The sequence below is a fragment of the Bos taurus genome, chromosome 21 (assembly GCF_002263795.3).
Source record: "Bos taurus isolate L1 Dominette 01449 registration number 42190680 breed Hereford chromosome 21, ARS-UCD2.0, whole genome shotgun sequence".
NCBI lineage: Eukaryota > Metazoa > Chordata > Mammalia > Artiodactyla > Bovidae > Bos > Bos taurus.
The window spans coordinates 67141445-67167881 of record NC_037348.1 but is presented as its reverse complement, the minus strand read 5'-3'; the positions used below and the strand labels follow the sequence as shown (position 1 = coordinate 67167881).

General features: G+C 46.2%; 2 protein-coding genes across 10 annotated transcripts in view; one reads left to right on the top strand and one right to left on the bottom strand.

Moving 5' to 3' along the window:
• Positions 1–20786, bottom strand: part of TECPR2 (tectonin beta-propeller repeat containing 2) — a 101051-nt gene extending 80265 nt beyond the window's left edge. For 5 of the 9 annotated variants that reach the window (XR_009492051.1, XM_024981837.2, XM_024981839.2 and 2 more), the window contains exons 1-2: positions 20697–20786; positions 6206–6494 (exon numbers count right to left, since the gene is read on the bottom strand). Coding sequence is in view for 8 of the 9 variants with exons in the window: in XM_024981837.2 (XP_024837605.1) it covers positions 6206–6424 (219 nt within the window). In the remaining variant the exon portion in view is untranslated. Of the gene's footprint in view, positions 1–2961; positions 3063–6205; positions 6495–6645; positions 7444–9694; positions 10065–20696 lie in introns of those variants that run through there. The other 4 variants (XM_024981838.2, XM_059879084.1, XM_024981841.2 and 1 more) reach the window with 4 other exon arrangements.
• A 134-nt stretch (positions 20787–20920) lies between these two features.
• CINP (cyclin dependent kinase 2 interacting protein) overlaps positions 20921–26437 on the top strand; it is a 14342-nt gene continuing 8825 nt past the window's right edge. Inside the window, exons 1-2 of the mRNA NM_001099125.1 lie at positions 20921–20958; positions 25629–25797. Of these exons, the coding sequence (NP_001092595.1) occupies positions 20952–20958; positions 25629–25797 (176 nt within the window). The 5' untranslated portion in view covers positions 20921–20951. The remainder of the gene's footprint in view (positions 20959–25628; positions 25798–26437) is intronic.

Below are 26437 nucleotides of genomic sequence, written 5' to 3'. Positions count from 1 at the left end.
GCTAAGACAAAATAGCCGTACAAAGTGAGGTGGGATCAAGTTTCACTTCCACCCCTATATTCTTGTCCAACTGCTGACATCATTTACCAGAAAATCTTTGTATTATCACTTTGTGTTCATATACATGCAGATTTTCTGGCTTCTCTAGTCTGTTCCAATGACCTCTTTATCTATTTTTGTAGTAATACCACACTGTCTTAATCACCAAAGCCTTATAACTCTTGTTACTCAGCAACAACTCTAAGAGTTATGACTTCCATCAGGACACGGAAGGCATTAGATACACACACCTCTGGCTGACATGGTGATTCAAAAGCTCTCATTTCTGCATCACTTTAAAAAATAAAACAGGCATCAGTCAATGAGCCATTCATAACGTTCCCTCACATGCCCAGGGCTCCCCTTCCTTCCACCTGGACCCGCCACCAGGAAGCTCCTCCTGGTGAGCTGTTCACTCTCTGGAGGTCTGTGTTCACCTGTCACCTGCTCAGTCAGCAGCCACTCCTGCTGGCAACTCCCCTCCCCCTTCCCCTAGCACTGCTCCCCACCCAGCCACGTGGCCTTCTTGCACTCATTTTTTGCTCTCCGCGTTAGAGCTGGTGTGCTCTCCACTGCATTTCCAAGTCCTAAAATGGGCTGGCACAAGGTAAATACTCAATAAACACTTACTGAATAAATTCACCAGGAGACCAGTACGGAAAAGTTGCAGAAATGAGAACTTGCACAGTTAGGCTTAACGCAAAGACAGTTTTGAAGGCAAATCTATGAAATTTCAACAACGTGCTAGGTGCTAAGGAGAAATCACATTTAATTTCAAAGCAAAAAAACAGAAACACAGGTCAGCTTATCTTTTGGACTTTCTGGTCTCTTCTTATGTGTGTCACACCCATATATTTAGCAACAGGTTTATAACACTTCTGTACTTAATTAGGTCCTCACAGCATTTCCTTCATGCTTTTGCACTTAGCAAGGAAGCATTTCCTGTGTCTCCATCTGCCCTCTCCCACTAACTTGCGTAAGAAAAAAGGTTTCTAAAAGCATTATCCTTGAAAACACCTCAGACTTTATCATATAAGAGATCTGCTTTCTTCTTTTGGAAAATAACTTCATTTAAAAACCTAATCTTTCACCCGTGCATGCCACATATGGATTGATTAGAGGGTAAACTAATTTTTGCCCTTTTATACAGCTATGAGGTTCTCATGGTGAGTACACCGGGGTGGTCTGCCCCTCTCTCTACCAGTGAGGCAGGAAGCGAAGAGGAACTAAGGAGCTTCTTGAAGAGGGTGCAGGAGGAGTAAACGAGCCGGCTTAAAACTGAGTATTAAAAAACTAAGGTCATGGCATCTGGCCCCATTACTTCACGGCAAGCAGAGAGAGAAAATGTGGAAGCAGTGACAGACTTCCTCCTCTTGGGCTCTAAAATCACTTTGCATGGTGACTGCAGCCATGGAATCAGATGTTTGCTTCTTGGCAGGAAAGCTATGACAAACCTAGACAGTGTGCTGAAAAGCAGAGACACTACCCTGCTGACAAAGGCCCGTACAGTCCAGGCTATGGTCTTCCCAGTGGTCACACACAGTTGGGAGAGCTGGACCGTAAAGAAGGCGGAGCGCCCAAGAATTGATGCCTTTGAACTGTGGTGCTGGAGAAGACTCCTGAGAGTCCCGGGCAATGCAAGATCAAACCAGTCAATCGTAAGGGAAGTCAACCCTGAACACTCAATGGAAGGATTGATGCTGAAGTTGAAACTCCAGTCATTTGGTCATCTGACACGATCAGCTGATTCATTGGAAAATTCCCTAATGCTGGGAAAGATTGAGGGCAGAAGGAGAAGAGGGCATCAGAGGATGAGATGGCTGGATGGCATCACTGATGCGACAGACATGAACTTGGGCAAACTTCTGGAGATGGTGAGGGATACAGAGGTCTGGCGTGTTGCAGTCTATGGGGTCACAAAGAGTCAGACACAACCGGGCAACTGAACAACAACAACAAAACTAATTTGTATTTACCTTCCCATCAAGTCTTAGACATTCCCTAAACTAAACTAGTTGAGGGACTTCCCTCACGGTCCAGTGGTTAAGGCCGTGCACTTCCACTGCAGAGGGGCATGGGTTTGAACCCTGGTTGGGAAACTAAGATCCCATATGCCTCAGTGTGGCCAAAATTTTAAACGAACAAAAAAAAACCTAGCTGATGCACCTCCCAATTGTCACTAGGAAATTCCAAAGAAACTCTTAATTGATCTGTTTCCACTGTGCTCTAAATCCAGACTTTTATGCAAGCCCTGCCTTCTCACATGGGAAGACAGCAAAATGGTTAGGCCACCAGCTATGTGGCTTGGGGCAGGAATCTCACTGTTTCTTTATCTGTAAAATACAGGGATTGTACCAAATGATTCCAAGACCCCCAGCTCTAAAGCCGAAAATTACAGGAACAATGACATGAATACTTAGTTCATCCTCAGCTCACACAACTAATGACTGACAGTCAAAGCTCAAAACAAACCTCTGTTGTGTTTACACAAGTAACAGATGAATACACACTTATTGTCCAAATCCTAATAAGTCCGCAATATTTAAAATAAAAAATAATAAAGTAAAAAAAAAAAAAGAAAGATACCTCCCTTCTCCTTCCTGCCCTCACTCTCAGTCCCTCTGTCGTCATAATGAACAGCTTGGAGGTATTCCTCCAGATCCTCTCCTATGTGTTTTACATACAGATACTTAACTTTGTTTTCAAACCCTAATATTCTAAATCCAAATTCTCTGTTCTCTCCAAAACGAGAAGTTTTATTTTCTATTTCCTTTGTGATTCTCCACAATATGCTTCTATTCTATACCCAATGGGTATTCAAAAACACTTTTGATACTCAGAGTTGCCAAGTGTGGATTTGGGCCCAGTAAAATATGCTTTCTTATGGCGCTGTGCACAGAACCTCCCAGGGTCCCCTTCTACCTTCCTGGGTCCAGTCATCTGCACCAGAGTCCCCCAGTTCTGCTCGTCCCTGCAGAGGCTGTCCTCACATGGCACATCCCTTCAGAGTTCATGGGGCTCATCTGATAAACAGAAAACTAGTTCCAGTAAAACTAGGAAACTGGCAGCAGATGCAACTTGTGCTTTCACTCTGGGGAGTACTAAACTCTTGCTTCCTTAAGTTTTTTTCAGTTTGGAGGCATAAATTTTAAAAATAGTTATAGGCATGCCTCGTTTTATTGTGCTTCACAGATACAGTGTTATTTTACAAATTGAAGGTCTGTGGTTTTTATGTAGTCTGCTCCAATTAAAATTTATTGAGGAGTGTTTTACAACCAAGAATACAGTCGGTCCTGGTGACTGGTCCATGTTCACTTGTAAAGAACGTGCTCTGAGCTGCTGTTGGGTGGAGTGCTCTGTAAACATCACTTAGATCACAAAGGTGGGTGGGGCTGCTCGGGTCTACTACACGCCCGCTGACTTTCTGTCTGCTACTATTACTGACGGTGGGGTGTGGACATCTCCAGCTAGAATTGCAGATTTTCCTACTTCTTCTTTCAGCGCCGTCAGCTCTTGCTTCATGTGTCATGAAGCCCTGTGTTAAGGAGCACAGTACACTAGGGACCACCGTAGGACCACTACGCCTTCTCACTCAACTGACGCTTCTGTCATTAAACACTGTCTCTCTGGTTATTTCCTTGCTCAGAGGACTACTCTGGTATTAATACAGCCACTCAGCATTCTTTTTTTAATACTTTCATTTGTTTCTGTTTGGCCGTGCTGGGGCTTTGTTGCTGCGTGGGCTTTTCTGCAATCTCAGCGAGTGGGGGCCACTCTGCACTTGCGGAGCGAGGGCTTTTTATCACAGTGGTCCCCTTGTTGTGGAGCGTGGGCTCTAGGGCAGGGGGGCTTCAGGAGCCGAGGTGGCACTGGGGGCTCTAGGGCACAGGCGCGGGAGCTGTCACAGGCTTAGTTGCTCTGCGGCATGTGCAGTCTTCCCCGGCCAGGGATCGAACCTGTGTCTCCTGCACTGGCAGGAGGATTCTTTACCACTGGGCCATCAGGGAAGCCCTCAACGTTCTTTTGATAAGCATTCACATGGTACATTTTTTCATCCTTTTTCTTTTTATCTATTGACATGTGATTATATTTGAATGAGTTTCTTACAAACAACAAATAGTTGTTTATGAGTTTTTTTTTTCCATCCCAATAATTTTTTTTAATTGATGTGTATGGATCATTTTCATTTAATATAATTATGGGTATGTTTTGATTTAAGTCTATGATTTTATTTGTTTTTTGTTTGTTACTCCTGTTTTTCGTTCTTCTGTTTAACCTTTCTGTTTTCCTGAGAACTGTCTCAATATATTTAACATTCTATTTTGGTATGTCTATAGTAATTTTTTACTATACCATGCTGTACAGGGGTTTTAAGTGGCTGCTCTAAGGATTACCAGATCAAATGTGGGAGATATACAAATACACACACGCGCATACACACACACACAGCTTTTCAAAATCTATTTAGACTCAGCATTGACCCTCTTCAGTAGAATGAAGAAATCCTACTACCCTACAGGTCCCTTACTCTCCCCTATTATAATTCTTTTATATATTACTCCATGTGTATAAACTGAAAACTCAATCACACAATGATATAATTTTTTTCTGTCAAGAATATTTTAAAAAAACTCAAGAGGAGGAAAACAGCCTAGTGTATTTACTATTATTCTTCCTTCTTTACTGATGTTCCAAGTTTCCTTCTGGTGTCAATTATCATTTGTCTAAAGCAATTATTTAGAGCTGGTGTGCTGGCAATGAATCCCCTTAGTTTTCCTTCATCTGAGAACATTTTTATTTCACCTTCTTTCCTAATAGATATTTTTGCTGGATAAAAATTCTGAGCTGAAAATTCTTTTCTTTCAACACTTTATACATGCTGTACCAACATCTTCCAGCGTCCATAGTTTCTGATGAGAGACTTCCCATCATTCAAGTAATTGTCCCCTACAAGTAATATGCCCTATTAATCAAGAAAAGAAATAGCAATAATTTTAATTTTCATACAAAAAATACAAATATAAACTCCAGAGCCAATCTGCCCAAGTTCAGACCATGGTGTCACCACTTTCTGACTATCTCGCAAGTCACTCAACCTCTCTGAGCCTCAGTTGTCTCCCTGATAAAATGGAGATGACAAAACAACATAGAGTTGTGTTCTCTACCTCGTAGAGTTCTGTGGGGATAAAATGAGTTAATACATGTAAAGGGTTTAGAATAACGCCTGGCACATAGTAAGTACTATATGCATGCTAACCATCTGTGTTATTTTAACTGACTACAGAGGCTTAAGAAAAACAAACTTTATAAATTAAACTTTAATAAGTCGATACTGATTAAAACATAGATATTTGTAAACACTTCTTTCAAATACAAAAGCCTTGTCTTAGTCTGCAAAAGTCCACTAACCACAGTGTAGAGCCCCACGTGGCAGGAGCCACAACTCAGTCACCCTTGAGTCTCTCACAAAACCCATGTTCTTATAAATCACAGATACTAACGAGACAGGTGAATACGGTGATGGTGCATTCCCAACATCTACAATACACAGAGATGCCTGAGTCAGCAACCCAGAAGAGACGTCGGTCAGGACCCCAACAGCAGGGCACTACAGAAGTGTCCTCATTTAAGATGTATGCGTTCTGGCACCTAGCCAACACTGATCCTGATCCATTTTTCTTAATAATTTTGCCAGAATACCTAGAGATTATCTGAATCAGTCAGTGAACATACTCTTGAGAAAACACTCAGAAAACACTGTGAGCGATTTCTCTGCTGGTCCAGTGGTTAAGACTCCATGCTCCCACTGTAGGGGACCCGAGTCCTATCCTGCATGCCACATGGTATGGCCAAAAAATTTTAAAAAAAGAAGAAGAAAAAAAAAAACCACTTAGAAAACTGTGCCTATTTTCAAAGTTCAAAGTGTTAAATACTATAATGCTCTCTTTTAAAGTAACGCTGGATTTTTGGAGGCAAGAAAAACAAGTTAAAACAATGCATTTTTAGTTGCACTCCACCTGAAAGATGGTTGTAAAGTACTCTTTAGGTAGGACACTCAGGCCATACTTCAGCAACTCAGAAGTAACCCCCCCGATCCTGGGACTCACAGGCGCGTTACACACCAGCCAGGGCCCCACACGCTCAGTGGAAGACAAGTGGCACCCACCTCGAAGTTGTACTTCTTCATCTGGTCGTGGTGCCGGCAGTACAGGTAGAGCATGCCGATGCTGCTGCCCACGGCGATGTAGTCCCCATTGGTGTCGAGGGCCGTGAGGTAGACCACCAGTGAGCGGAACCCCTTCTGGATCTTCGTGGGGATGGAATTGAGCAGATAGTACAGAGGGCAGAACTCTCTGAAGGTAACAGGCTCCGATACAGATGCCATGGCCAAGGTCTCCACCGGTGATCATCAGGCAGGATGAGGGATTTTAACCGGCATCTGGGGAAACCTGGGGCTGAAGAACAAGGCATTATAACGCTTTCGATGTCTAGTCATGCAAAGACAAGTCAGACTTCACAGTGGGAACAAGGAACTTTCAGGTGGATATAAATTATAGTCAGAGCTTAATTACACAGGGAAAGTAAACTAAGTGTCATTAAGATTACTTTTGAGGACTTCCGTGGTGGCACAATGGGTGAGAATCTGCCTGCCAGTGCAGGGCACACGGGTTCAATCCCTTCTTCTGGAAGATTCATGGGTGTATGCCCACGCACCACAAGTGCTGAGTCTGCACTTGGGAGCCCTCAAGCCGCAACTCCTGAGCCTGCACTCTAGGGTCCGTGCTCCACAGCAGGAGAAACTTCGGTGATGAGAGGCCCGTGCACCACAACTAGAGCGGAGTCACTGCTGCTCACTGCAAGTAGGGGAAGCCCGCGCAAAGGAACAAAGACCACACAGCCATAAATAAATAAATCAACAACATTACAATTCAGACTCACTTTTTGAATTCCACTATTTTCTGCCCCCTGTAATTTATATCATGATAAATGGTGGGGAAGGGGTGGGAAGAATATTAAAGATAGCTCTGAATCTCAAGCAACTTATGATCTCGTCAGGGAGGCAAAAGAACCTGAAAAGACACAAAACCAGATATGACTGGTGCTAACCTGTGGGTCTCAATGAGAAGAAGGAGAGAGCTAGCATGGACTAGAGTGTGGAGAAAGCTTCTCTGAAACATTTGAAACTCTGAAGCCCACCAGGAAGCACAGAACGTGGAGAAGAGGAACTCCCTGGCAGCCCAGTGGTTAGGACTCTACACTTCCACTGCCGGGGGCATGGGTTGGATCCCTGGTCAGTGAACTAAGATCCCACACACCATGCAGCCAAACAGATGATAATAATAGTACTGTGTAAAAGAAACAGTCAAGACACTGCACTCACTCCCACTAGGAGAGCAGTGGGCCAGCCCAGGCGGAGGAATGCTGTCTGCAGGGGGAGAAACGCCCACAGCCTCCTCAGCCACACAGCGCCTCCCCTGTGCCACCCTGACACCCACACCTCTGGGAAATGTGGATTCAAAGCTTCCCTTGGACTTCTCCAGGGGCTCAGTGGTAAGAAATCTGCCTGTCAATGCAGGAGACATGGGTTCGATCCCTGATCCGGGAAGACCCCACCTGCCACGGAGTAACTAAGCCTGACCGCCACAACTACTGAGCCTGTGCTCTCGAGCCCGGGGTCCGCCACTGCTGAGCCCACACGCCCTAGAGTCAGCGCTCTGGCAGCAAGAGAAGCCACGGCGGTGAGAAGCCTGCACATCACAGCGAGAGCGGCCCCTGCTTGCTGCAGCTAGAGAAAAGCCCATCCAGCAGCAAGACCCAGCACAGATAATTAAAAAAAAAAAACAAAACTTCCCTCAATAAAGATGCTCAGTCATCACATACTGTGTTATAATTTATGAAGTGCTCACTCATCCATTAAATCCTTACCCTACAAACGTTTACATGAGATACCAAGGGCCAGAGGACCACAGGACTTGTCCAAGGCCACATGGATAAGACCTGAATCTATGCCTTTTCGCCCTTCAAGTCCTCCAAGTGAAAGTTGTTCATTTGTGTCTGGCTCTTTGCGACCCCAGGGACTATACAGTCCATGGAATTCTCCAGCCAGAACACTAGAGTGGGTTGCCTTTCCCTTCTCCAGGGGATCTTCCCAACCCAGGAATCAAACCCAGGTCTCCCGCATTGCAAGTGGAATCTTTACCAGTTGAGCCACAAGGGAAGCCCAAGCACATTGGAGTGGGTAGCCTCTCCCTTCTCCAGAGGATCTTCCCGACCCAGGAATCGAACTGGGACCTCCGGCACCATAGGCAGATTCTTTGCCAGCTGAGCAGTCCTAAGCCTTTCCAAAGGGCTCTCCATCACACCCCACTGCTGCTGCACTTTCTCCACACACTCTCTTCCTCTTCTGTTGACAGCCTGCTCTGCCTGACCCCCCCACGGGTGTAAGCCCCCCAAAAAGCAGAGCCCACACATCCACCTCACTCACCCTTCTAGGCCCTGGCACCTAGAAAAGGTTCGGCAACATCAGAGGCAAGAAGTATTTATTGAATAAATGAATGAGTTATGAAAAAGGAAAACTGGCAAGGGAGGAATGAGTGCAAGAAAGGAAATGAAGCAAAATCTCATTTTTCCTCCAGTATGGCCCCAGTTCAATGCTGGAATAAAAATCCTCTAGATCTGTAGGACATTTTCAAATCCCTATTTCATTTGATAGTCACAATAGACAAGACGTACAGTGAAGGAGGCAAGGTAACTTACAAGCACTGTTTCTATAAGTACACAATAATGTCCCTCTGTGATGATGAAGGGCTTCCCTGGTAGCTCAGCTGGTTAAGAATCTGCCTACCATGCAGGAGGCCCTGGTTCAATTCCTGGGTCGAGAAGTTTACCTAGAGAAGGGATTGGCTACCTATTCTAGTATTCTTCGGCTTCCCTGGTGGCTCAGACGGTAAAGAATCCGCCTCAACGCAGGAGACCTGGGTTCGATCCCTGGGTTGGGAAGATCTGCTAGAGGAGGGCAAGGCAACCCACTCCGGTATTCTTGCCTGGAGACTCCCCATGGACAGAGGAGCCTGGCGGGCTACAGTCCGTGGGTCAGAGTCGGAAGTGACTAAGCACAAGCACAGTGATGGTTCAGAACGCTAATATGCCCTCTCTTAGCAGAAGCTGAAGCACTCTGGGAGGTTCAGAAATGTGCCTGGGGTCATACAGATTCAACAGCTTTGTTGTTGTTCAGGCAAGAGGCTACAACAACAGAAACTTTGACAGTGAATGCTGATCCTGTCCATACAGCAGCATAGTTCAGAAACTGCCAACTCTGTAAGGGCAATGCTGTCTTGGCTAAGCAATGCATGTGCTCCCCAATCCTCGATTTGCGTAAGTACTCCAGAGAGGTGGGCAAGAGCCACATGACCCCCAAATCAAGTGAAAATGAAGAGGTTATCAGGCAAACTCTAGAGAGAACAGCCACGCTCAGTCCCCTTGGGAAAGCACACAGACCACTACAAGGACATGGGACGTGAAAGCCAAGATAACAGTGCAAACAGCAATAATGTAACAGCAGACATAAGTACTTAATGGAAACTATTTCAGCACACGAACTCATTAAATCCTCACCAAAAACCTCAGGAGGGAAGGCATCACTGACCACTGTTACCTCCACTTCACTGGCGAGAAATGCTGGCCTCGTTTCCACCGTCTCCTCTCCGTCTCCAAGGGCAGGGCAGCACAGGCGCAGGAAAAGCTGTGCTTCCTTCACGCGTGTACGCACGCGGACGCGCCCTAGTTTACATGGCACTTTTAAAGTAAGAGTTTATTTTTTACAAGATAAATGTTCTCTATCGGGACTTCTCTGGTGGTCCAGTGGTTAAGATTCCGCGGTGCAATGCAGAGGACATGGTTTTGATCCCTGGTTGGGGAGCGAAGATCCCACAGGCCACAGGACGACTAAGCCCGCGCCACAATCAGAGAAGACCCCGCGCCACAATGAAGACCCAGCACAGGCCCTACAAGAAATAAGTAAAAACTAAACATCTACCCTCAAAAACTGTGGAAATATAGGAAAGTACAAAGAATGAAATAAATGCCATTCATAATCCCATCAGAGAGATGCTACGTTATAAATGCTTAATAAATCATGAGCATTTGCCACGTCATTAAATACTCCCCTAGAATAAGATTTTTAATGACTATATTTAAAAAAAACTACGGAGAACACAGTAGACTCAAAAACTGAAATTTTCCCAGTGTTTTAATTTCTGCTCTAGCCGATGAGGTCTCCAAGGAAGCAGGCAGAAGTACTGAGCACTTCTCAAATGTCAGCGAATATTGTTTCCTCCTTTAAAGCCTTTTCCCTCAAAGTAGCTCAGTCAAATTATGACATTTAGATTTCAAAAACTCATTCACTTGAATTGACAGCATTCGCTGAGAGCTCCACAATCTCCACACGGAAGGGGCTTGGAGACTGCAGTCTGGTTAGAAGGGGGCAAAGGATTCGCCTCAAAGCTGCACCTGCAGGGCAGGCACACTATTCAAACGTACACAACATGTTTGTTGGAGGTGGCTTAGGAGATGTTAGAGGATAATACAGAAGTTCAGGGTCCCTGGACCAGCTCCTTGGCACAGTGATCATACAACCAAAAGCCACTTCAAGTGTATGAGAAGGGACTACAGGACTCACCTGCCAAGCACCATTAAGAACGACCGTAATTCTATAGCAGGCGACAGGTAGCTGATTGAAATTATCTAAGCTGAAATCCTAGCACACATCTGATCTCTCTCCCTCGCTCCCCGCTACAGCAATCCCTCATCGTGTTCCACCAGCCCTGTCTCCCAGCCGCCTCCCGCTGGCCCCTGCTCAGCTCTGTGGCCGTGCCTGAGCTGAAGCCAGCACCCCCCTCCCCTGGACCCCCGTGCGGTCCTTGGAACAACTGCTCTCCTGCTTCCACAGCTGCCCTGGGAGTCGACGCTCACACACAGCGGGCACAGCGAGCTCTCCAACTTCATCGAAATTAAAATCTTTTGTGCTCCAAAGGCATCATCAAAAAAAAAGTGACAAGATGGACTTCCCTGGTGGTACAATGGGGAAGAATCTACCTGCCAAGGCAGGGGACATGGGTTCCATCCCTGGTCTGGAAGATTCCACGAGCCAACTGCTGAACCTGAGTGCTACAACGACTGAAGCTCATGTGCCTAGAGCCCACGCTCCGCAACAGGAGAAGCCACGGCAATGAGAAGCCCTGCAACAAAGAGCAGCCCCTGCTCACCATGACTGCAGGGAGCCTGGGCGCAGCAACGAAGACCCAGCACAGCCAAAACTAAAGAAAGAAAAATGAAAAGACGGGCTTCCCTGTGGTCCAGTGGTTAAGACTCCACACTCCCAACACAGGGGCACAGGTTTGATCCCTGGTAGGAGAACTAAGACCCTCTATGCTGCAAAGTGCAGCCAAAAAAAAAAAAGAGAGAGAAAAGACAACCAACATACTGGGAAAAAAATCATTTATCTGACAAAGGACTTATATCCACGATACATGAAAAATTCTTAAAACTCAATAATTAAAAGATAATTTTCAAGTGACCAACTGAATAGTGGGATCTGAATAGACATTTATCCACAGAAGACATACAAATGGCCAATAAGCACAATAAAAGATGCTCAACATCATTAATCATCAGGGAAAATGCAAAACAAAACCACAATGACATTACCACTTCACACCCACTAGGATGGCTATAATCAAGAGACAGATAAGTGTTAACAGAGGTGTGGAGAACTGGAACCCTCATACATTGCTGTCTAGACGCTCAGTCGTGTCCAACTCTGTGGCCCCACAGCTTGTAGCCTGCCAAATTCCTCTGTCCATGGGATTTTCCAGTCAAGAATACTGGAGCAGGTTATCACTTTCTACTTCAGGGGACCCTCCTGACCCAGGAAGCAAACCCACATCTCTTGCATCTCCTGCATTGGCAGGTGGGTTCTTGACCACTAGCACTGTCTGGGAAGCCCCATACATTGCTGGTAGAGAATAAAAGGAGGCAGTCACTGTGGAAAAGTCTGGCAATTCCTCAAAACATTAAACACAGATTTACCATATGACCCAGCAATTCTATTCCTAATTACATACCCAAGAGAAATGAAAGATGTGAGAGTTGGACTGTGAAGAAGGCTGAGCACTGAAGAATTGATGCTTTTGAACTGTGGTGTTGGAGAAGACTCTTGAGAGTCCCTTGGACTGCAAGGAGATCCAACCAGTCCATTCTAAAGGAGATTGGTCCTGGGTGTTCATTGGAAGGACTGATGCTAAAGCTGAAACTCCAATACTTTGGGCACCTCATGCGAAGAGCTGACTCACTGGAAAAGACTGATGCTGGGAGGGATTGTGGGCAGGAGGAGAAGGGGACGACAGAGGATGAGATGGCTGGATGGCATCACTGACTCGATGGATGTGAGTCTGAGTGAACTCCAGGAGTTGGTGATGGACAGGGAGGCCTGGCGTGCTGTGATTCATGGGGTTGCAAAGAGTCGGACACGACTGAGCGACTGAACTGAACACATAAACTTAATTTCAAAATATTACCATTCATAAAACCAAAGTAAAACAACCCAACTGTCCATCAACTGATGAATGGATAAACAAAACAGGATATATCCATACAATAGAACATATTGTTCAGCAGTAAAAAGGAATGAAGTACTGATACACACTATATGATAAGCCTTGAAAACATTATGCCTAGTGAAAGAAGCCAGACACAGAAGACCATACACTGGATGATTCCACCAAGATGAAATACACAAATGGCCTGAGGTAGCCAGTCTACAGACAAAAAGTAGATCAGTAACTGCCTAGAGCTGGGAGGCAAAAAGGGTGAGGGTGGGGATGGTTGCTAAAGGGTTTGGAGTTTCTTTTTAGGGGGGTAAAATGTCTTAAAATTGATTGTAGTGGTGGCTGCATAACTCTATGAATATCCTAAAAAACACCGAATTGGACATTTTAAATGGGTAATACACATGGATGTGAATTTTCAATGAAGCTTTTACCAAAAAAACAAGAAGTATCCGCTCTCTGACACTCACTCAAGACAAAAAGCTTCAGTAAACCAGAAATAGAGGGGATATCCTCAACCTGATAAGGAATATCTACCAAAAAATCCAACAACTAACATCATACTTAATGGTGAGAAACTCAAAGTTTCTCCAACTAAGACCAGGTACAAAGCAAGGATGTCCCCCTCTCACCACTCCTTTTCCGTATCATACTGGAAGTTCTAGCTAATACAATAAGACAGGAAATGTAAGACTGAAAAGGAAGAAATAAAATTATCTCTGCAGATGACATGTTCATTTGATAGAAAACCCCAAATAATAATAAAACTCCTGAAACTAATAGGCAATTATAGCAAGGTTGCAGAATACAAGAGAAACAGAAGCCGATCACTTTCCTATATAGGAGCTATGAACAAGTGGAATTTTAAATTAAAACATAGTATCATTTACATTTGGATCCCCCCAAATAAAATGTTTAAGTATAAACCTAACAAAATATGTAAAGAGCTATACAAGGAAAACTACAAAAGTCACAGGAATGAAATCAAAGAACTAAATAAATGGAGACGTATCCCATGTACATAGTTAAGAAAATTCAATATTGTCAAGATGTCAGTTCTTCCCAACTTGATTTCCAGATTCAGTGTAATGCCAGTAAGTTATTTTGTGGATATCAACAAAATAATTCTGAAGTTTTATAGAGTCAGAAGACCCATCAACACAATATTGATGGAAAAAAAAATAAAGTTTGAAGACTGATATAATCTGACTGCAAACTTACTATAAAGCACCAATTATCAAGATAGTGTGGTACTGGTGAAAGAACAAATGAAGCTACAGAAGAGAAAGTGCAGATACAGACCCACATAAACACAGCCTACTGACCTCTGACAAAGGAGCAAAGACAGTGGAGCAAAGACAGCCTTCTGAACAAATGGTGCTGGAACAGCTGGACATCTACAGGGAAAAAAGTGAGTCTAGACACAGAATCTACACTCTTCACAAACATTAACTCAAAGAGGATCACAGGCCCAAACGTAAGACACGAAAACGACAAGACATGCAGAAGGCGATACCGGGGAAAGCCCAGATGACTGGGCACGGTGACGACGTCTTAGGCAACACGAGCAAAGGCACGGCCCATGAAAGAAGTAACTGATAAGCTGGCTTCGTTAAAATTAAAAACTTCTGCTCTACAAAAGACTACGCAAATGAAAGAGAAGACAAGTCACAAACTGGGAGAAACATATTTGTAAAATACCTACCTGATTAAGGGCTGCTATCCAAAACATACAATGAACTTCTAAAACTCAAGAACCCAATTAAAATATGGGCAAAAATCTTAATAAAACACCTTACCAAAGAAGATATACAGATATCAAATAAGTCTATGAAAAGATGCTCCACATCGTATGTCATCAGGAGAATGCAAATTAAAACAAGAGCCACTATAAACCTAGAATGGCCAAAATCTCCACCACTGACAACACCGAGTGCTGCTGAGAACGTGGGGCACCAGGAACTCTCATTTATTGCTGGTGGGGCTACAAAACGGTGCAGCCACTTAGGAAGACGGTATGAAGGCTTCTTACAAAGCTAAACATAACCTTATCACATGATCCAGCAATGCAGTCCTTGGTACTTATCTAAAGGAGTTCAAAACTTACATCCACACAAAACCCACCAGGATATTTATAGCACCTTCAATCATAACTGTAAAAATTTGGATGCAATGAGGATGTCCTTTAGTAAGTGAATGAATAAGCAAACTCTGGTACATCCAGACACTGGAATATTATTCAGCACTAAAATAAATGGGTTATTAAATCATGAAAAGACATGGAGAAAAAAAAAAAGAAAGAAAAGACATGGAGAATTTGAAGTGCACATTACTAAATGAAAGAAGGCAATCTGAAAAGGTTTCATGCTGTGTAATTCGAACTACGTAACATTCTGGAAAAGGCAAACTATAAAGACAGTGAAAAGGGGTTGCCAAGGTTTGGGTGGGGAGGGAAGGGATAAACAGGCAGAGCACAGAGGATTTTTAGGGCAGTAAAAGTACTGACACCATGATGGATGCACGCCACTACACACTTGTCCAGACCTACGGAATGCACACCACCAACCCTAAGGTAAACCATGGACTGTGGGTGATAACACTGTATCAATGCTGGTTCGCCAACTGTAACAAATGTCCCACTGTGGTGGGGGATGGTGATAATAAGGGAGGGATACATGTGCAAGGGAAGGGAGACCAGGGTTCGATCCCTGGGTTGGGAAGATCCCCTGGAGAAAGGAAAGGCTACCCACCCCAGTATTCTGGCCTGAAAAATTCCATGGACTGTATGGTCCATGGGGTCGCAAAGAGTTGGACACAACTGAGCGACTTTCACCTTCACTTTCAGGGAGTATAAGGAAGTATCTGCAGCTTCCCCTCAGTTTTGCTGTAAACCTAGAACAGCTCCGGAAAAGTGTTTTGTTTTGTTTTTAAAGTTCTTTGAAAGAGAAATGGCTGGCTCTCATATCACTCACCCTATTCAAAATTCTTCAGTGGGGCTTCTGAGTGCTTTGAGTCAGCCAAATACCTTTCTGTGGACGAGGCCCTGTTGGCCTGACCCCTTCCCGGCTCCCCCATCACACATCCACCTCTCCCCACTCATCCTCTAAGCTCTGTCTCTACCACCCACTTATTCCCTCCTTGGGCTTCAGAACTGACTATCTTCCCTGCTCCCCACCACCTTGAATCTCACTCCACACATCTGGCTTCAGAAAGACATCCACTGACCAGATCACTGACAGTGTCCATCAGTCCCCACATCCCTCAACTTTTCATCCTATCTTTCATAATTCTCATCACACTTTTAATTACTTTATTTGATAAACAGTTTAATGATCATCTCACTGATGAGACTGTGAAGGTGATGGTGAAGTCCCTCAGTCGTGTCTGACTCTTTGTGACCCTGTGGACTGTAGCCCGCCAGGCTCCTCTGTCTGTGGGATTCTCCAGGCAAGAATACTGGAGTGGGTTACCATTTCCTTCTCCAGGGGATCTTCCTGACCCAGGGATCGAACCTGGGTCTCCTCCATTGGAGGCAGACGCTTTAACCTCTGAGCCACTAGGGAACTGTAAGGAACACAAATTCTCTCCTGTTTACCAGTGAAAAGCCTAGTATCTAACAACACCTCTGGCATGGAGTAGATGTTCAACATCAACCTGTTGAATGAAAAAATTTAAAAAGTTAACTTCAGGTCTTACTGCAAAAGAATATTCTCAATCCAATCTTTAAAATCAATAATGCTTCTCTGGTCATGGATATTTCCATTAAACATATAAAAATCACAACATTCTTCCTCAAGACAGGATAATTCCCTCCCCCATTATAACCACAACCCACACATCTGGAAGGTGGTAGCTGACTTCACACTGATTGATAGCACCCAAATACCTGATTGGCAGTATTTAAAAATCATCCACTTGGTACAATGGTCTAAATTATCCACCTAGTACAATGGTTGGAAGTTGCCAAAGCACCCTGACAAATCTAATGGTTTAAGGATTCTCTCCAAAATCTCTACGAAGTGGTAATTAGTCTCCCTGTTGTACAGTCTATTATTAAACTCCGGCTACAACATCCACTATTCTTTTAAGTATTAAAATCTTATCAGTTCAGTTCAGTCGCTCAGTCGTGTCACTCTTTGCAACCCCATGGACTGCAACACGCCAGGCTTCCCTGTCCATCGCCAACTCCCGGAGCTTACTCAAACTCATGTGCATATAAACGTCGGTGATGCCATCCAACCATCTCATCCTGTAATCCCCTTCTCCTCCTGCCTTCAATCTTCCCCAGCATCAGGGTCTTTTCAAATGAGTCAGTTCTTCTCATCAGGTGGCCAAAGTATTGCAGCTTCAGCATCAGTCCTTCCAATAAATATTCAGGACTTATTTCCTTTAGGATGGACTGGTTGGATCTCCTTGCAGTCCAAGGGACTCTCAAGAGTCTTCTCCAACACCCTAGTTCAAAGGCATCAATTCTTTGGTGCTCAGCTTCCTTTATGGTCCAACTCTCACATCCATACATGACTACTGGAAAAATCATAGCTTTGACTAGATGGACCTTTGTTGGCAAACTAATGTCTCTGCTTTTTAGTATGCTGTCTAGGTCGGTCATAGCTTTTCTTCCAAGGAGCAAGCATCTTTTACTTTCATGGCTGCAGTCACCATCTGCAGTGATTTTGGAGCCCAAAAAATTAAGTCTGTCACTTGTTTCCATTTTTTCCCCATTTATTTGCCATGAAGTGATGGGACCAGATACCAAGATCTTAGTTTTCTGAATATTGAGTTTTAAGCCAGCTTTTTCACTCTCTTCTTTCTCTTTCATCAAGAGGCTCTTTAGTCCTTCTTTGCTTTCTGCCATAAGGGTGGTGTCATCTGCATATCTGAGGTTATTGATATTTCTCCCAGCAATCTTGATTCCAGCTTGTGCTTCATCCAGCCCAGCATTTCGTATGATGTACTCTGCATATAAGTCAAATAAGCAGGGTGACAATATACAGCCTTGAGGTACTCCTTTCTCGATTTGGAACCTGTCTGTTGCCCCATGTCTGGTTCTATCTGTTGCTTCTTGACCTGCACACAGATTTCTCAGGAGGCAGATAAGGTGGTCTGGTAGTCCTATCTCTTGAAGAACTTTCCACAGTTTGTTATGAACCACACAGTCAAAGGCTTTGACGTAGTCAATAAAAAGAAATAGATGTTTTCCTGGAACTCTTCTGTTTTTTCAATGATCCAACAGATGTTGACAATTTGATCTCTGGATCCTCTGCATTTTCTAAATCCAGCTTGAACATCTGGAAGTTCATGTTCACATACTGTTAAAGCCTGGCTTGGAGAATTTTGAGCATTACTTTGCTAGCATGTGAGATGAATGTAATTGTGTGGTAGTTTGAACATTCTTTGGCATTGCCTTTCTTTGGGATTGGCATGAAAACTGACCTTTTCAGTCCTAGACTGGCTGAGTTTCCCAAATTTGTTGGCATATTGAGTGCAGCACTTTAACAGCATTATCTTTTAGGATTTGAAATAGCTCAGCTGGAATTCCATCACCTCCACTAGCTTTGTTCCTGGTGATACTTCTTAAGGCCCACTTGACTTCACATAAAATCTTATGGCTGAACATAATGAGATGGAGGCAGTTATTTATCTTTCAAATGAAATCTGGTTACTTCCCTGATCCCAAGCCTGATGGTTAGCCAGTGCTCAGAGGCTGAAGTCTGATCAGAGCATGAAGTTGAGCATTTCAACAAGGCAGCCTGTATCTAGCTTCATCTCAGGCCACTCTTCCTTCCATATACCCCACACTGCAGCCACAGTAGTCTGCCAGCACAGCCCCAAACTCCCACGGTTTTTGCAAAGTCCCTTTCGTTCCTTCCCCATTCCCCACACATATCTTGTAAGAACGCGCTGGCCACAGGAAGCCTTCAGACTCCCTCTGACACTTCGCTGGTGTCTCTCCGCCTTCACAGAACGCTATGAGCGTGGTTACCACATGCTTTGCTCTCTATCCTCCTCGGTGGCTTCCTGCCAGTCTTCATCTACATCCTGCTCGTCTCCAAAAGACCACCAGGGAGTGTGGTACAATCAACACGTATCTGTTGAATTAATCTCTCTCTAAACACGGCCAGAATTCCTGAGGTATGGTAGAACAACATATAAAACCACTCCACATCACTTACATCCATAATTATGCAAAAACTCAATGGTCTCTTTATGTCTGGGTCCAAAGAATACATTCATTTAAAACTGACACACGCTTCGAAGGACAGCTCACTTCTGTCTCAGCAGTTCACAGAGCCATCAGCTACTCCCTTGGATTCTACCACGCTCTTATGCTCTTCTGTATCTAGACATCTCTCCAGGCCTGACTCCAAATTTGTTTCTGTTATGAGTAACTGTTTTCCAATCCATTCTCCACTTTTCTAAGTTCAGTCAGCTACTCTGCCTGATGCCTTTTTGCTTCCCTTTTCCCCACTAAGTTCCAGGAACCATTTTGTCCAAACTACACAGAAGCTAAGATAAAATGAGGCCTCCCCCAAACTTAAGGTCTAATTTCTCTTAGAGAAAATGGAAAACGAATCCAATAGGAGCCAATCTTACACTGAAAAAGACAATGAGACTACAAAGTAACTTAAACCTAACAAAAGCTCCTTACTAGTCACTCCTTCAGAAGAGGACCACCCTGATTCCACCACCAGCCTCCAAGCCAGTCCTGAAAACTCGAGCAGAGCATTCCCTGTACCTACACCTGCTGGTTCTCAACCTGGAAAGTTCCCTGGGGACAGGGACTGGGTCTGTCTGGTCCACCACAGCGTCTCTAGAAGCTGGTACTGTGGCTGGCATACAACAGGCACCAAATAACTACCTGCTGAATGAACCAACAAGGGATGTTCAAAAACAAACAAACAAACAAATTCAGAGCTTCACCAAGGTGCATGGTAGCTTCTAGGTGGGAGGAAGTAAAAAGTGGTTTGCAGCTCAGGGGACCAGGGCTGGTGAACACAAGGGCTACAATGACTTTATTCCCAGATTCCGTCCATCCTGGGATCTGGGTTTGGGGATTTCCAGAACTCCTTTCCATAAAAGTTTTCAAGACCTTGGCTACTAGGAGGAAGTCAAGCCCAAGTGCAACTGATCGCTCCAGCAGATAAGGCAAGGGTGTTGCCAAGCTGGTCCCCCGCACTCTGCCAACAAACGTCAACAGAAGCAATAGGACGGAATAAAATTCCTGAATCTCAGCAAGAAAAGGGATGAAGAACAAAAGAGCAGAGAAGAGAAAAGTAAGTAGGGTGTGCGGGTAAGGACCGCAGGGGCTAGCTAGTCTTGATTGAAATGCACAGCGCCCGGCCACGGTGCTGAGCAATTCACAAGCACTGACCCGTTTAATCCTCTCACCCAGCCAGAGCTGGAAACTATTATCAATCCCTACTTTACTGACGGTGAAACTCAAGTTTACGGAGACATCACTTGCCCTGAAACACAGCTAGGAAGGGGCAGTGCTGTGCGCCGGGTCTGACTCCGAGGTGCCGCACTCTTCAACCTGCACTCACTATCTTGCCTGAGGCCTTAAAGGACTGAGAGGAGAGTCGCTCACTTATCCATTTAACGAACACTTAGCATCAACTGGGTACGAGCCAAGGCCTGGTGCCAGGCGCTGGTGGGCGGATGAAGGGACCGGGACTGAGAGGCTCGGGCTGGGGGACAAGGCGCAGGGTCCCTCAGAAAGACCCTGGAGCTCGGCACCCGGGGCCGGCGGGGGTGCGAGGGCGCGGCCCGGGCAGACGGAAGGCGCGGAACCTGAGAGGCGAGCGAGCCGCGCGCGGGGGGCGGCGGACCCGCGGCGCCCAGAGGCGTGGGCGACGACGGCTCCCTCAGCGGGCCGCCCGCTTCTGCCCGGAACGGGGTCCGACGCTTCGGGCGCCACGGCAACGGCCTCGGCCACCTGGCGCTGGCGAGACGGGGGTCGGGAACGGGGGCGGGACGGACAGTGAGACCCTGAGGCGCAGGAGCTCGGCTCGGGCGGGGGAGCGCGGGGCCGGGCGGCGTGGCGGGACTCACCTCCCGCGGCAGCCCCTCCGGACTCGTCCGCCCGGCCGGGCCGGAGGAGATGGGGATGGACTCCGGGCCGCGGGGACTGCCGGGAGTCCGTTCCCTGGGCAACGGGACGGGCACCGCCGAGGAACAGCCGGCTCCGCCGCCGGCTAGAGCGGCAGAGCCCGATCTAGGGGCGGTGGGCGTGTCGGAAGTGACGCAGAGGACTTCCGGTCCATAGGCGGGGCTTCGGATCTCTTTCCCGGGATCCCTGCGGAAGGTATGGAAGGTGCGTGAGAAGGGCCAGTTTTCCCAAGCGGGAGGGTGCGAGTGGTGCCGTTTGGTCTTGGAGCTGGACCCGCGGCCGGAAGTTTCGCTAGTTGCGTGCCGATTCGTGCCTGGCCCCGGTCCAGCCCGCTGGCCCCGGCACAGGCTCCGCAGTCGGTCTGGAAGTCAGTTTTGCCAAAATAATCAAAAGAGCGTCAGCAGATCCTGACACTCAAATTGTCGTTATAAATTAGCAACAGCAGAGCGCTTTCTCTGAAATCCCGTCAGTCAGAGTTCCTGGCCACAGAGTTTTTTCTGCTTGTAACAAAAGCTGTCATTCAGCGAGTGCTCACTGAGCCTCACCACGATACCTTGAAGTGTCATCAACAGGTGGGAAGTCGAGGCTTGGAGAGAATAAGTAAGATACCCACTATGCTGCTGTCCTGCTCTGTGGCTGATACCTGATCTCGTTTGAGTTCCTTGAAGTCAGAGCGTTGTTTTTGGTTCCTAAATATGTGCTGTGTTTTGGGGCAGACAGATAATGACTCTCACGTGCTCCTCGCCCTCGAGGAGCCCCTATTCGGTAAGGGAACTCCTTAGAAGATTGTGGTACAGGCGGTAAGAGATTTTTTTTCTCCATTTAACACATTCTAGTCAGCACCTACTATGTGCTGAGGGCTTCGTTTGTGGCTCAGCTGATAAAAAATCCGCCTGCAATGCGGGAGATCTGAGTTCGATCCCTGGGTTGGGAAGACCCTCTGGAGAAGGGAACAGGCTACAGCGCACTCCAGTATTCCGGCCTGGAGGATCCCATGGACTGTCTAGCCCGTGGGGTCGCAAAGAGTCGTACACAACTGAGCGACTTTCCTTCACTATGTGCTGAAGTTGTAAGAGGGAACAAGACAGCCTTAGTCGCTACTGTGGTGGAACTTAGTCTGTCAAGGAATGTACTGTACAAGCAAATACACTGCGTTGGTGAGTGTCATGAATGAAACTTCATGAGGTCAAGGGTGTTCAGGTGTAGAGTGCAGTAAGTCCTAACCTAACCTTGGGATCCAAGAAGACTTCTTTGTGGAAGTGACTTTCTAAAAACCTCTGTCAGGTCATGTAGCTACTCAAAGCTTCCTGCTTGCTTTTCATTGACTTGGAATAAACCCAAATGCCTTACCTTGGCCTAACACTTTCTGGCTGTCTTGACTGCCTCCTCAGCTACTGCTCCCTCTTTCTCCTTTTCATTCTGGCCACATGGGTCTTGTTTCACACTCACCAAGCTCATTCTCACTTAGGGTCCTTGCTGTTGACTTTTCATCATTTAGGTTTCAGCCTAAATGACAATGTCTTCGGGGTTCGCTCTTAACACGCTTCGCTCTTATTCTCTGGCATTTATGATATAAGCTAATAATCATAGGGATTTCTCTGGCGGTCCAGTGGTTAAGACTCAGTTCAGGGAACTTGGGTTCAGTCCCTGGTCTGGGAACTAAGATCCCACATGCTGCATGGTGCAGCCAAAAAGGAAAAACAAACAAACAAACGGATAATCACCTAATTGTTATCCACCTTCTCTTTGGAAAGTAAGTTCTATGGAAGTGGCCCTGGTCTGCGTAGTTCACGCACTTCCTTGCCCATGTCTGGTGTAATGTAGTTCAGTTCAGTTCAGTCGCTCAGTCATGTCTGACTCTTTGCGACCCCATGAATTGCGGCACACCAGGCCTCCCTGTCCATCACCAACTCCTGGAGTTCACTCAGACTCACATGCATCGAGTCAGTGATGCCATCCAGCCATCTCATCCTCTGTCGTCCCCTTCTCCTCCTACCCACAATCCCTCCCAGCATCAGAGTCTTTTCCAATGAGTCAACTCTTCGCATGAGGTGCCCAAAGTATTGGAGTTTCAGCTTTAGCATCAGTCCTTCCAAAGAACACCCAGGACTGGTCTCCTTTAGGATGGACTGGTTGGATCTCCTTGCAGTCCAAGGGACTCTCAAGAGTCTTCTCCAACACCACAGTTCAAAAGCATCAATTCTTCGGCACTCAGCTTTCTTCACAGTCCAACTCTCACATCCATACATGACCACTGGAAAAACCATAGCCTTGACTAGATGGACCTTTGTTGGCAAAGTAATGTCTCTGCTTCTCAATATGCTATCTAGGTTGGTCATAACTTTCCTTCCAAGGCATAAGCGTCTTTTAATTTCATGGCTGCAATCACCATCTGCAGTGATTTTGGAGCCCCCCAAAAATAAAGTCTGACACTGTTTCCACTGTTTCCCCATCTATTTCCCATGAAGTGATGGGACCAGATGCCATGATCTTAGTTTTCTGAATATTGAGCTTTAAGCCAACATTTTCACTCTCCTCTTTTACTTTCATCAAGAGGGTCTTTCGTTCCTCTTCACTTTCTTCCATAAGGGTGGTGTCATCTGCATATCTGAGGCTATTGATATTTCTCCCAGCAATCTTGATTCCAGCTTGTGCTTCTTCCAGCCCGGCATTTCTCATGATGTATTCTGCATATAAGTTAAATAAGCAGGGTGACAATATACAGCCTTGACGTACTCCTTTTCCTATTTGGAACCAGTCTGTTGTTCCATGTCCAGTTCTAACTGTTGTTTCCTGACCTGCATATAGGTTTCAGCAAATACTGGACAATTGTCTAAATAAAGAATGAATGAAAAAAATCAATGATATTTAAAAATGAAACCCCTGGGTAGCCTGAGGATGGGGGCTGGTTGTCAAGGGGGGGCCACCCGTGTGATTAGAGTTGTAACTTTCAGTCCCACCCACCTCAACCACCATCTCCAAGAAAGGGAGAGAGGCTGGAGTTAAATCAGCCCCAGCAGTGACTCATTTAATCAGTTGTGCCCAAGTAACGAAGCAACCATAAAAAAACAAAAGTGAAGGGTTGTGAGAACTTTCAGGAGTGACGGGTTGTGAGAACGTTCAGGTTGGTGAGCGGCTGGGGGTGCAGGGAGAGCGCTCTGCTCCCCTGCCCACATGCATCGGCCAACGCGTCGCTCCCATCTGGCTCTCCCTGGCAGCCTAGTAAGGAGGATGTTTTCCTGAGCTCTCTGTGAGCCACTCTAACAAGTTAATCAAACCTCAGGAGGGGAGCCTGTAGGTCAGAGGCACAGGTGGCCACCTGGACTTGAAGCTGGGATCTGAAGTGGAGGGAGGGGAGAGGAGTCTTACAGGACTGAGCCGTTAACTTGTGGAATCTGATGCTGACTCCCAGTAGGCAGTGTCAGGGTTGAGTGCACCGCTTGGTGGTGGTGGAAAAAACACTGGAGAGGCCCTTGAGGTAACACATACTGTGTTGGATACTTGCCATGTGCCAGGCCCACACAGCTTTGCGTATATTATCTCATCTTCACGTTAACTCAGAAGTAGATGTAGTTTATCTTCATTTTACGGATGGACACTTTGAAACCATGAGAGCTTAACTAACTTACCCAAGATTGCACAGGTGGCTGTAACAGAGCTGGGATTCAAACCCAGTCAGCCTGGTCTTTAGAATCTATACTCCAAACAATTGTGTGTCCTGGATTCCTACGGACCTCTCTGAGAATTTGGACCTTATCCTGTGGGCCATGAGATGCCTTTGTAGGATTTTTTGGTTTTTTGGCTGTGTTTGTCTTAGTTGCGGCACGAGGGATCTTCGATCTTCATTGCAGCATGCAGGATCTTTATTTGTGGCATGTGGGATCTAGTTTCCTGACCAGGGATCGAACCTGGGCTGGGCCACCAGGGAAGTCCCTGAGGGATTCTAAGTAGAGAAGAAGAGAGGGGTGGGAGGGCCAGACAGCCTGAGTAGTCTGGGTGTTGCTTCCCACAGGAGCTGGGGTCTGGGTGGGTCCCAGGATATGGGCAGCATCATTTTCAGGAAGGAAAGAACTTTCTAGCAGAGAGAACTGCACATGCAGAGGACTTTTCCAGAGTTACAAGTAGTTGACTTTAGTTAGAGATTGAGGGGCTTCAAGGTGGGGGTTGCAGCGAGGCCAAGAGGGAGCCAGGTCCTGAAAGAGTTTGGCCCTCCTCCTGCGCTGGCAGCATCGAGACCGTCACTGCGTCTCTGGGGCCCAGCCGTGTCAGTGTTGGAGTGCCTAGCACCAGTTACCCTCAGGGCTCGGAGCAAACGCCAGGTATCAGAGTGCCTGAGGCTAGAGAATGGGAGCACCAAGGCAGGGGCGTCAGAGCCTGGCAGCCCAAAGTTACAGCTCTGCCTCCATCCCGACCTTCACAAGTGGTCACAGTGCTCGCAGTGTGGGAGACCTGGGTTCCATCCCTGGGTTGGGACGATCCCCTGGAGAAGGAAGGGGCTACCCACTCCAGAATTCTTGCCTGGAGAATTCCATGGACAGAGGAGCCTGGCAGGCTACAGTCCATGGAGTCGCAGAGTTGGACACGACTGAGCGACTTTCACATTGACATCACAGAGTGCTCAGCATGAAAGTGTGGAGCCATTAGGCTTCGAGAGGACTCGGCTATATCTGCCGAGACTTTTAAGGTAGAAACAATTCTCTTTGTCTCGTCCCAGGAACTTTCACATTCGTCCGCACGTCTTCATTTTCACAACAGGATCTGTCCAGTCGATGTAGTGTTTTAAATAGTCTTACTGTCGCAAATCACAAGGACCATTTTCCCCCCAACTGTGATCTTGAATTTCATAAAGTGATGTTTCTCTTCCTCCTTATTAGCAAAGACTCTTGGAACTGTAACGCCAAGAAAACCTGTCTTATCTGTCAGTGCAAGAAAAATTAAGGACAATGCGGCCGACTGGCATAATTTAATCCTGAAGTGGGAAACCCTCAACGATGGAGGTTTTGCTACTGCAAACAGTATCGCCAACATGAAAATCAGCTTATCGTAAGTACTGGCAGAACACGTTCTGTGCGCTTCGGCCTTAGCGATCGGGCAGACACTTGATGGGCGTCTTTTAGAGTGGGCCAGGTAGCCTCCAGCAACGTGGATAAACAAAGTGAACAAGCACTGATAGAACAGTGCGTGCAGGTGTGAAGGGTACGTGCGTTTTAGAAACAAAATTATGCTACAAATCGTTTGTGGTTACATCTGCATGTCAAATTATCAAAATGGATTGGGAGGAGACAGACTCAGGCGCTGGTACCTTCTGGGAGGACTGAATGGGATGGTGGGGCAGGTTCCACTTCATCTCCAGACTGCTGCTTTTTATTTCTGCAGTGTTGTGACTATCACTAGAAAATACATAGATTTGGCCTTTGTCCCTGTTCTTGGCACATGGCTCTTAAAACGCTTATGATTTCCTTAGGGACTTGACCTACGGAAGAATCTTTAGTTATAGTAATACTTGTTCTTTGGTCCTCCAGTTCCTGAATTAGCTCCAGAATGATTAAGGAGTGCCCTGTGGTCGTAACAGGCCCCTTCCTAAGACATCCAAGCCTGTGTTAATAAGGGGGCTTTTTGGAAAACCCCTAAGGAGGGGGACACCAGCCGTGCAAGAGGAGTTGGCACTGTCAGCCCCGCCCCC